This window comes from Arvicola amphibius, chromosome 17 (assembly GCF_903992535.2).
Source record: "Arvicola amphibius chromosome 17, mArvAmp1.2, whole genome shotgun sequence".
Taxonomy (NCBI): domain Eukaryota; kingdom Metazoa; phylum Chordata; class Mammalia; order Rodentia; family Cricetidae; genus Arvicola; species Arvicola amphibius.
The window spans coordinates 24,070,429-24,082,764 of NC_052063.2; the positions used below are offsets into that span (position 1 = coordinate 24,070,429).

General features: G+C 38.5%; 1 protein-coding gene across 2 annotated transcripts in view; it reads right to left on the reverse strand.

Moving 5' to 3' along the window:
- Window positions 1–1,062: 1,062 nt before the first annotated feature.
- Zdhhc17 (zinc finger DHHC-type palmitoyltransferase 17) overlaps window positions 1,063–12,336 on the reverse strand; it is a 63,578-nt gene continuing 52,304 nt past the window's right edge. For both annotated transcript variants that reach the window (XM_038314413.1, XM_038314414.1), the window contains 6 exons: window positions 11,500–11,562; window positions 8,097–8,190; window positions 6,951–7,034; window positions 5,803–5,960; window positions 4,961–5,055; window positions 1,063–3,820 (listed from right to left, as the gene is read on the reverse strand). In XM_038314413.1, coding sequence (XP_038170341.1) covers window positions 3,682–3,820; window positions 4,961–5,055; window positions 5,803–5,960; window positions 6,951–7,034; window positions 8,097–8,190; window positions 11,500–11,562 — 633 coding nt within the window. In that variant the 3' untranslated portion in view covers window positions 1,063–3,681. The remainder of the gene's footprint in view (window positions 3,821–4,960; window positions 5,056–5,802; window positions 5,961–6,950; window positions 7,035–8,096; window positions 8,191–11,499; window positions 11,563–12,336) is intronic.

Here is a 12,336-nt window from a genome sequence, read left to right on the forward strand (position 1 = left end):
ATTCGGTAAAACTAAATCGACAGAACCAGGGCAGCTGCAAATTTGGTAAAACTAAATCCAAATATCTAAGCCACAATGAACCTTTCTGATGATATAAATGCAAATAATTACCAAAATGTCATCTATTAAAACTTCATCAAACAAGGTGTGATGATTTAAAATCCCTGCTACCTGGAAACAGAGGCAGGCGGATTCCAAGTTCCAGCCTGGGCAACAAAGTAAAAGGTTCAATTCTAGTAATTAGTAAACAGAAACTAATCTGAGTAGTCTACTTAGCAAAGCGAGTCTGGCTTCCTGGAGTGTGTGACTAGCCCAACACTGGTGTTTTACTTGCAACTACACATCTTCTATTTTAAAAGTTACAAATATATTTAACAAACGTGTAAGCACTTTGCGAATGAAGCTAAGGACAATTTTCTAACAAGCCTTGACCCAGGATAGCTCAGATTCCTCAGATAACTAACCTGAACCAGGCTCCCCATCACAGAACAGGCCCCCATAGCAAGGGATGGTGGTAAGAACACAGTAAGCAATGAAGAGGGTGCAGGCCATGGAGTGGAGTGCAAATCGCTGTCACTTGAGCACTTCTGGTGTGGGAGCTCTTCTCTTCCATATCGTAAACTATGACCTGAGACTACTCCTGAGTCCAGCCGCTGAGACTGCAGGAAAACACATGAATGATGGGCAAGAGTCTCACCACAATTTTGCCTTTTGAATTTTCTGTCATGCCTAGCACCTGAAGTGACCAGAATCAAAGTTTCATAAGTATCATTTTGCAATATTTTATTATGAGGCCTTAGACATACTTATATTCAAAATCCAATTTCATACATTTTCTGAGGTCCTCATTAACTCCAGAATCCAAATATACTAAGAAAAAAAAGTCTTTTAAGAAAGGAAAACACACACACACACACACACACACACAGAGTTTAGAACACCACCAGTTTCCTTATGCAAATTCCCACAAAATCCTGCAGCATTCGACTCCAATTCGATCTAGAAATATATTTTCATATCAGTTTTATCAATTTCTTTAAAGTAAATTGATCAAACACCACATTTAAGAGTCAATATTTATTTTGATTAATATTTTACAAAATTTTGACAGGTTTAATTTATATAAGGAGGACTAATTTATTAAACACTTTACAAGTTTTTCTTTCCACAGAGTAACACAGTAAGTAGCAAAATAATACTTGGCACAGTTATAAATAAAATATAAAATAAAAATATTCATAGCTTAAGTAAGATGCGTTTTTATGCCTAGTATTTAAAATAAACTACAAACAACAAAAATATGGTTGAAAAAACTCCAAAGGATTCACGTCCAGAGCTGAGAATCCAGCAGAGCAGTAAGAGCTGCCCCTGAGGGCCACGTCCACACAGCCTGAGCGCGAGGGAGTTGAACTGTTCCACACAAGCCATAAAGTAACAAACGGGCAGATGCATGGATGCCTCAGACCATCTGACAATGCTGGTGCCGACGTCATGAAGACCATGAAACGGTTAGTACTAAAAGCATCTTCTTGTAAATATTTCCCACGTAATTACACATCTACAGGGTTTGTTTGCTTTACTGAGAAGCATCTCTTCTACATGGAAAGAATATTGTACCACAAAGAAAACATGGTAACAACATTCATATTCAAACAGAACCACCATAGTCTTTAACTATTGATAAAAATGTATCTGATAAAAACTGCAACTGAGTCTTCATGTGAAGTGACTCGAAATACAAAATTAAAACAAATCCTAGCATTTTATAAATAACCTTTGAATTTAAAAATTACCTAAATATCCCCCCATCATTAGCCAAAACTAGCAGAGACATTTGTACAGCTAACCAGTTTTTTTACATTCTAAGACAAAATGGTACAATGCTATTACCACCCCACACCCATCTCTTCCCTTTTCAAAAATAAAGTACATATGCCAATTCTAATATTAAAACCCTTAAATACAATAAGGGTCATTTTGGGTGGGGTGACTTATGGTCAAAGAAATTACTATAAAAACAGTAGTACTTGGAAATACTGAACATAAACTATATACATCTTCACTGCTCCTCTTACTAAGGCAAGGGGCGGGTATACCACTAGATTGTTTTAATACCTGTAACCAGTATTTTACAGGGAATACTAATTTTACCTAGCACTGGACATGCAGTGAACTTGCAGGATAGAGTGCCTATTAACAGTAATATTGAACATCACTAGAAGCTCATTAATATCTCCCTTTTCTTTTTGGTTGGACAAAATGAAATGAGCAGCTTGAAAAACACTAATACATATAGACACAAAGAGAAAACTATTTGATAAATTATTTATATACACATACACATTCTTTACACTGGTCTAGGATCTGTCTCAATCTGCCCCCGCCCCATCCCCTCCCACAGGTTGCTAGAACCACAGTTGCTACAGCATTTAAGAGGACTAAACCCAGTCTCACTGTAAACAATGCCATGGAAGCAGTGACAGTCACTCAGGAGGGTATGGAAATGCTGCAACAGAACTTGATCAGTGCATCACATTGAACAGCAGACTCCAAGACTGTTTCGGAAAGCGTTACAAACTTCAAAACATATTCACTATTGGAAAAATTAAAACAACCCTGGGGCTTAAATTCTACTCTGATCGGTCATTAAAGAAGAATGTTCCATTAGCTTCTCACTAATTCACATGTGCTATGTACAGAGATCATGCTCCATCTTTAGCTGAGACTCCATTATTTTGTCTACAATTTATTTTTCAGCTTAGAATTGAAAAAGAAGCATATCCACTTATCTCAATTAATATGAATTTTGCATTAGCTTATTTGTTTTGAACTTGTTGAAAATCCACCTCAACTCTTTAAAAAATTGGGCTGTTTTGCACATGAAATTAAATCCTAATTTATGCTTCACTGGACGGTATCTGCTAGTATACATTCTATGCAGTATAACATGCACTTAGTAGGGCTTTAAATGTCAACAAAATATTATGACTTAGTATACTCATGCAAGTGCTTTATTATCAGACCGTGAGACCTCAAAGCAAGGTTTTAGAAATTATTTCACTGAACGAGAACGAGACCAGCAGTGCGACAGCTGTGGTAACAGAACAGCAAGCACATTTCCGTGAACATTATTTCCCTGTGCTTTTGAGAACACAGTACAGTAGATCTTTAATAAAACCACATGATTTTCATCACAGTATTTACATGTACATCTAAAATGTACATAATACTAGTCATCAATTTACGACAATTCTCCTGGAATAGATACAATACTCTTAAGTACTGCATAATACAATTTAGCCTCATAACACCAATTTTGCTTCCGTCATAACAACATGTACTCTCGGTATGCCATCTCTAGTAACAGAATAAGTTCACTTTTTCATGACAAATGTTATGAGAACAAAACCAAAAAGTTGAGTATGTTATGAATTCCTACATTAATTTAAGAACCATGAAAATCATTTTTATGATCTTTATTCTTCCTAGAAGTGGCAGTGTGTTCTGTCCATGTTTGCTTTCGTTAGTAAAAGTATTGAAAAAAAGACCATACAATTCACTGTTAGCCCTACATATAGCATGCTATTTGTTCCAATGATGTGGATTCGAGTGAGAGGGACACGGACAGACACAATCTTCAGGCACCACTCAGCAATATTGTTTCATAGGATAAAGACACCGCTACACAAGCTGGTACCCAGATCCTGATATTTGGTCATATTCTATAGTATACTGCCTGGTCCAGTCCACGATAACAGGACGAAAGAGGCCACAGCATCGAAATTCAAAGAAGTCTATAATATTCCTTACACATCCATGGCTAAAATCAGACCCCAAAAGAAAGGAGAATTCAGTTAGTACGAATGACTTAATATAACTTTTCATGTTAACATTTTCTCCTAAGCTTAAAATATACAGGTGCTCATGTTTCTCCTCAGCTCTATCAGTATGTATCTTATTTGTGCTAATTTAAAACACTATACAATTGTACTTTAAAGTGACCCAACTACTTCACTCCAACGCCCTAAATACTACTTGCTTCTGAAACATGTACACATGGACATACACACACCAGCAAAAACAAGCGAACAAAACCACACACTTCCTTGATTACTGGCCCTTTGCCAATAAATCGAACTACGTCCAAAATTGAGAAAAGAAGTAAAGGCAAAATTAATTATACACAGTATGAATTTGACAATACTTTAATAAAAGTAACAAGCTTGGGAGCTTTCCGTCTTCAGTAACACTTAGAAAAGCAGTTCATTTACACCTTACAGAAAATAACAGTATCTCTCGTAAGAGGCTTAATATTTTTTTTTTTTTTTAAGGATTTATTATATATACAGTGTTCTGCCTGCATGCCAGAAGAGGGCACCAGATCTCATTATAAAAAAACCATGTAGTTTCTGGGAATTGAACTCAGGGCCTCTGGAAGTATAGCCAATGCTCTTAACTTCTGAGCCATCTCTTCAGCCAGAGTTTTCATTTATGTAAAAGTTGGTTTCCTTTCCAGAAGTATACAATAACTAATAATACCAGAGAAGCTTGAGGGTCGGTAATACCTTACACAAAATGCAGCTTTAAATAGTTCATGAAATTAGGGCACTACTACTTCTAAGCATCAGGTGAGAGGTTAAAATTTTATAATATGTATATATATATATATATATATATATATATATATAAAGGTAATAATATAAATTATTATATTTAGAAATATAAATGTATACTCAGTTAATGTGATAGATTCTAGATCATGGTGTTATGATGAACTAACGCCACCTCAACAAGAACCTTACCTTCAGTAGCAATGAAATCTGTCTAAGAAACAGCCCTACTTCAGATGCTGCTCTACAGAAAACACTTCCCATTGATGAAGTCATGAAACATGATTGAGCTTGTGTTCTAACAAAACATGCAACAGAGGACAATATTATGTCTATAAATATATACATACTTGAATGGGCTTTCAATAGATGTCGTTGTGACTTTAAAGTGCTTGTATCTCCTGGCATTCATTCTTTCATTTGTAGTAATACCTAAACATGTTATCTAGGAAGAAAGAAAAAAACAGTCTGTTATCCTTTGAATATTTAATATAAACAAAATTCTCAAGAGGTCTAACACAGAATAAAAAGATACAATCTGTGCTTGGTTTTTCATAGAAGATCATCAAGCCAGTTCACACAATATCACTGCAATTGTGAAAAGCAGTCAATTAAATATGAAAAGTTTAACCAGGCAGTGGTGGCGTATGCCTTTAATCGCAGCACTTGGGGAAGCAGAGGCAGGCAGACCTCTGTGAGTTCAAGGCCTGTCTGGTCTACAGAGCTAGTTCCAGGACAGCTAGGACTACACAGAGAAACCCTGTCCTGAAAAACCAAAAACAGAGAGAAAGAAAAAAAAGTTACTGAACACTGCACATATACTAGCAGACACTATGAACAGTTTCATTTAAAATGAGTGGCGAGTGGCATATGCCTGTAATACTAACACTCAAAAGCTGAGGCAGGAAGGTCCCAAAAACCAAAGAGAGAAGATTCCTTAAAGACTTGAATAAATACTAGTATTTGTACATAATAAAACAGTGTCATTAAAATGAAGAGAAAATTAATAGTATCACAACGCAAGCGCACACACGTCCAACTGCAAGTATTCTAAAGCAGACTATGAGGGTGAAAGGAGACAGAAAGAAAAAGAAAAAGGCAAACTGCTCTTGAACAAGCCAGAGTGTCTAGAAAGAGAAATTTCACAAGTTTTATAGTGAACATACTAAGGAAAAAAAGTACTTGCACATACCTGGTACATCTGACACATGAGTAACACGGCCACCCACATGAAATGAAACACACTGTTCAGAAACATCCAGAACATCCAGGGGGAGCATGTGGCAATCTGAGTAATGTACGTCCAAAACCCATCCTTGGTGTACGTGGTCTCACAGTGAAGGCCCCAGTCTAAACTCATGAGAGAGGTGACACAGTTACTCTTCTGCTCACCTCAGATGTTATGGGGACACCACTAAGGAACAGGATCTAACCATCTAGATTGAATGCATGACAGAATAGCAAATGATTTTATAGTCTTAGTAATTCCATAACACATCAAAAAAAAAAAATCAGCAGAGCAAAAACTAGGAAAAACAGCTGCCAAACCTAAGAAAACTTCCTGCCTGATAAGAATAAACAGCGTTATTCCCAGCACTGGAGAGAACGCTGCCTTTAGACAAGATCCATGAGCTGATTTTTGTGAATGGGGCAAAGGAGTCATGACTAGCACCGCAGTAAGGTGGGATTCCTAGCATAAAACCTGGCACCAAGAATTATTAGTAGAAATAATGGCCTAGGTTGGTAGGACAGTGTTCTCTGGTATGTATGTTGATCTGGATACGAGGTGAGTTCTTGGACCAAATCTTTTCCTTCATCTCTATTTGGGGATTTTTTTTTTATTCTATTATTTTATTTATTGCTATTTCTGCAGGTGGCAAGTCTTTCTCAGATTGAATTTTAAACCAGGACCCAAAGCATCTCTGTGCTAGACCTGACCTGTCCAGAAGCTCAGAAGCCAGCATTTTATCTACTCTCGCAAAGCACTAGGTCTAGATAAACGAGTGACAACTGATCTTTACAAAGGAGCTCCTGACATCTGCCAACACAGCAAGAATTTATACCATACTTTTCAAAGTGTTTCAAGTTTATGCAAATTGAATTGTAAGTTTGCTTTCTCAACCATTTAATGGGGAAGAAGAGCTAGCACCACCACGGATCCATGGCTGCTAGTAAACCAACAAGAGACATTCACACTGAAAGGCAGCTCGCTAGTACTGTTTGCTTGTACTAGACACTGGACACATTTTCCTTCTTTCGTTATTAATTGTTAATACAATAAATGTAATCTAAGTACACAAACATTTGTGTTTTAGGAAGGCAGAAACTATGAGTACTCACAAGAAATACAACCATAGATCATCCAGCAGATCATAAACAGCAGGAAGAACAGGTACCCCATAAAGTATCTATGGTTGCCTGCACCTACAACACACAGAAGCAATTTATTCTAGTTAAGAAAGGACAACTGGTAACACACCTTTACCGGGTACGCTATGACAGGTACAATACAACGTGGACAATTAACCACATACATATATTACCTATTCTGTAAAATGGTTTCCAAGAAACTAGTCTTAATAAAACTTTTAAAGTAAGAACGCTTGCAGTCACACTCATGATGAGAGTACTGATCTCATTCTGAAGGCCAGGGCCTCGTCACACCTAACACAGAACCTAGTTACGGCTCTCAGTCCTACTCCTACCGTGCGAAGTCCTATTACACCTGGTCCATCTCCCTTTATAACCCATATAATCAAGATTTTTTCAAGAGTCATGCAATCTTTGTGACTATCTCCTTTCTATCAGCCCTTCAGTCTCCAAGGCCACTTTCTGATCACTGACTCAGTCCTCTCAGATGCACCAGTAGCATGAGGTGTAGAATTCCTCCCTGCACTCCTCTCTGCCTCTGCACATGCCTTCTCAGATACTACTATTGCCTTACTTTCTCCAGCTCAATGCTTACAGTGTTACCTCCCTCATCAGATAAGTTTCATCATCCCTCAATGGGAGAGAGGACAGCGTTTGCACCAGAAAGAATGGACAGGGAAACAGTTAAGACTCTTCCCGAAGGATTTTTGCACACACACACGCACACACAGACATACACACACTCATACACATACATGTATCTCAATGAGTTACTATATAGACAGCCAAAAGTTAATTTAGGAAGTGTGTGGGATGTACGAATATCTAGGGTGCTGGAGAGATGGATCAGTGGTTTGAGAGCACTGGCTGCTCTTCCAGAGGATCAGGGTTAAATTCCTAGCACTCACACAGCAGCTCATAACTGTCTGTAACTCCAGTTCCAGGTGATCCAGCTTCCTCACACAGACATACATGCAGACAAAACACCAGTGCACAAAATAAAAATAAATAAATTTTAAAATGTTTAAAAAAAACTATATTTAAATATTGTATTTCATTAGTCACCTAAAGTAACTTAAATTAACAAGATACTTAGAGATTGCGAACACAACTTACCTACACAGTTACCCACCCACGGGCAGTGATGATCAAATTTTGCTATGCAGCGGTTGCACACACCACAGTGTTTGGACCTCACTGGCTTCCGAATCTGTTAAGAGACATATTAAAAGAACGCTGCATTAAAAAAAAAAAAAAGCTGGCGCATGACTTTAATCCCAACATTGAGGAGGCAGAGGCAGGAGGATCTCTGTGGGTTCGAGGCTAGCCTGGTCTACAGAGTGGGTTCCAGGACAGCCAGGACTACGGAGAGAAACCCTGTCTCCCAAGCAAGACAAGAAAAACTCACCATTTCCATTTTTAAAATACAACTGTGAAAAGAGAGCACTGTGTTTTCTGAGAATTATACAAACATGCCCAAACCAATACAACCAGAAAACTGCTGTTAATTTGTTCAAAACAAAATCTATAGCAACAATGGAGGTAAAATACTCCATAATAAGAAATCTTAAAACAGTTTCTAAAAGAGAAGGAGAGAATGGAGAATGACTTTATAAAAGGTAACAGCTGGGCTTGAAACCCTGTTTTTTCTGTGACCGAGAACTGTGGGAGACCCAACTCTCAGAAAGTAAGAATAAAGACCAATTTGTTACAAGAAATGATTACACAACTTATATCGCTCACATTTCCAAATAATACAAACACCAGCCTTTCTAACGCCTACATGAAAACTCATTTGAGTAATGGTTATGATGCTGGTTTCCACTTTATTAAATACAATTTCTTTTGATAAGAGGAAGGCCATGTTAAAACTGAGTAAAACAGTAAAAAAGTAAAAGCCTTTCAAATTAGAAATCTCTAAAAGAAGGTGCCTTCCCCAAATTAACAAATATAGCAAAAAACAGCAGTGTTCCCGTTAACTGCCTCCTGCCATCTCAAATGAAGTTCAACATTCCCCTGCTAGAACCATATCTAAGGAAGATAAAAAAGGGTCAGTAGTCACTCTTTCTTAATAAAAAGCCATTGCTCTGGTTTCCATAAGCACTGAAACGCTATGTATAGTACCTCTCCCACTACTGTGAAGCTAAATCAGCCGAGGGAACAAACAAACGTACAGGTGTTTGTTCTTCAAAGGTTCCAACTCCACTGCTGCAGTTATGACAAGCGCCAGAGCTATTAAGCCACAAGAGAAGCAAATTCCTAAGATCCTTCACTGGCCATACTGGCTTCAATGAAAACACGACTGTTTCCCCACTACTTTGCATACGTTAGATACTATTCTGAGGTAGCCAGGAAAAAGTAGTAGTAGTAGCTACCTACCTGTAGTAGGTAGCTCTTACACTAGTAAGAATGATCTGTGGACCAAAGAAAAGGATGAGCTGTTCTTTCTCACAGATGTGACTAAATCTACTTAGAAGGCGGCAGGATGCATCCCCCACTCCCAGAGCTCAGCTACATTGTCCCTTAGGCAACACCACTTAAAAAAAAAAACTGAGCAATTTGCTACAAAACAAAAACACCTGGCTTAATGGAGACTATGGAGGCAGGCAGGTAGGTATTTTCTGTCAGGTGGGGATGCCCCTTTTCTGACAGGAAAGAACAAGGAGGACCTCTGGTCTGGCCACTGGCCCCCTCCCTTCCTCTTGACAACCATTATTCCCTAACCTTCCTTTCCAATGGGGCTTGTAGAAGTACTTATAAGTCTATAAATATTTATAGATTTCACTTTTCTGTCTGAGCTAGTAGTGGTTGTTATTTTCTAGGGAGGAAAAACAAAAAGAAACCCCAAGAACTACACTGGAGTGGGTGGTAGGAGAGAAGCCCAGAGAGACCCTCCTATACTTGTTTTCCCCAGGCCCGGACTGAGGGATGAGACTTGAGGGGTGATCTCACCTGAGCTAGGATGGAGTGTGAGGTGCTGAAGTGTGAATGTACTAACCCACCCTGGGCAGGGCGTGCTCCAGTCCACACTGACCTCTGTGGTACATGTTCTTGGGTGACAAGAGCCCAGCCCTCTCCCCCCATCACACATACACATTATTGGGGCATTTCAACAAGAGCGAACCTTTTATTTTGTTTCTTTGGTTTGGTTTTATTTTTCTCCACTTTTTTATCTTGTGGATGTGTGCCCCCACCCCCCCCCCACACACACCAGCTTTTTCTAGGGTCCAACTGTCCCCAGCTGCCTTGTTCTAGTAGGAAAACTCCAGATGTTCACCACCTCAAATTGCATGTTTAAACTTGATGGTTTTGGACGTGAACATGTGTTGACTGTTGCTGTTAAGTGTGTGTATGTGTATCTGTGTGCACGAGTGCATGTGCCCAAGATCATGTATGTGTTGGAGGAGAGGAGTTTGGATCCCAAAAGGAAGAGGCCAAGAATTCTTTTTTTCGATTTTTTCCAAAAATAAAAGGAGAGAGGAGAAGGAAAAGTGGGTGAATATTTAAAACTGTCTTGGATACCTATGTGTGTTTTATGTTTTCCTTTTTAATGACTTTTTAAACTGTCTGTGATGTGTCCAAGGGACTTAGGGGAGGCCCCAAACAGGAGCCTACCCACAGTTCTTTCGCCCCCTAAGAGATCTTATCCTAGATAGCATTAACCACCCTTGTAAAATAATGTCTGAATGTGCAATAGAATGTAGTCAGGGCCCAAAACCACTGCCAAAAGCAGAGCAGTGTGCACTTTGACCACTCATTTACAAATGGGAATTCAAGCTGTCTAAAACCTTCCTATAACCCTAAGCTATGTCAACTACTTTATTAGCTTATATACTATTATGTACTAATAACAAAAAAGACCTTAGTTTACTTGCAGCTTATAATTTAAATGCATTTATTTTCATGTATGATTTGGCAGTGTTTAAACTGACAGTGTTTAAAGTATTTTCACAAATACTATAAAAAATTGAAGCAAAAATTTAAATTTAAAATGTCTATGATAAAAATAGTCATAACTATAACTGATTTCATAAAGAATACTTTCAAGTCTTAATGTCTGACGATTCAAAAGGACCACTTTTAAACTTAATGACAATATAGTACTCCAAGTTGCACAGATACTTCCAAGTAAATACTCAAATTGTATCTGCTACAAGACTGTGTTATCTGAAAAATAATCTATGGAATTTTTACACTGTAATTTTTAAACTCAAGAATTTTTAAAGGCTGTACTCAAACTTTCAATTTTAAATAGCAGCAGGTTTTGCATTTTAAAGGATAAATGAGAATGAGAAGAGAAATGAGCAGGGCTCTGGTGTGCAGTCAGGGTCTGCTAGGCACAGGCACAGGCACAGGAACAGGCGCAGTCCAGGCAGACATTCCTTCACCACTGCTCTCTTCTCCCCAGACTGCATGGTGCCTGGGGAGTCTAGGGAAGGAGAACTCTTTCCCCATACCCAGCACCCCCTCTATGTGAGATCCTGTCAGAAGGAGGAAGAGAGAAAATAATAAATATTACCAAGCAGGTACTGCAGAATATACTGAGATCCAGACTTCCAGTCTCTGCAAGTTCAACTATTGTCTGTGAATTTAAAAAAAAAACAACAACAACAACAACAACACTTTTTTTACTCAAAACTGAATGATGCTCACCAACTCTTTTGCTATTACTATGAATCAACATACATACCATCTTTATCAATCTTTTTCAGCTCAAATAAGATATGCTGACTCATTCTTGCCATATCATTACTGTATCAAAATTGAAAACCATCAGCACGATTTCTATACAGTCTACCAAAAAGGTGAGGAGACCACAGAATTTGTTAAGGTCAGTTAATTATGAGCAGGAATGAGTCATTAAGATCTGTTTCCTTTTCAAATGAGCTCTGATTTTGTTTTCTTGTTTTGTGTTGAGATAGGGTCTCCTGCAGGTGAGACAGGTGCCGAGATTACAGGTGTATTGCTCCCATACCAGCTACAATTGCTCCGGAAATAATCTAAAACGCCTGGTCCAGTTCTACACTGATGGAAGAGTTGACATGGGTTCAGCTTCAAGCCGTGTCACAGAAAGGGACGCCTACACCATCACATACAGAGTGCTCTGGCTCCTGGAATGGGGACTTAGTACTAGCAGTTTACAGCTTTCTAATTCACCCAGCATCCTTTGGGGTGGAGGTTAAGAGCCGTTTCAGATGTTGACCTCTGCAACAACCAGAGCACCCTTGGTAATGAAAAGGAAGTTAAGTCATAAACTGTGAAGCCAGGCATAATGAGAGCACCAGGGTGAACCCCACAGAGAATATGGACAAGCACAGCTCTGCTTAAAATAACACTAATTCTAAGAGTTTCCTCC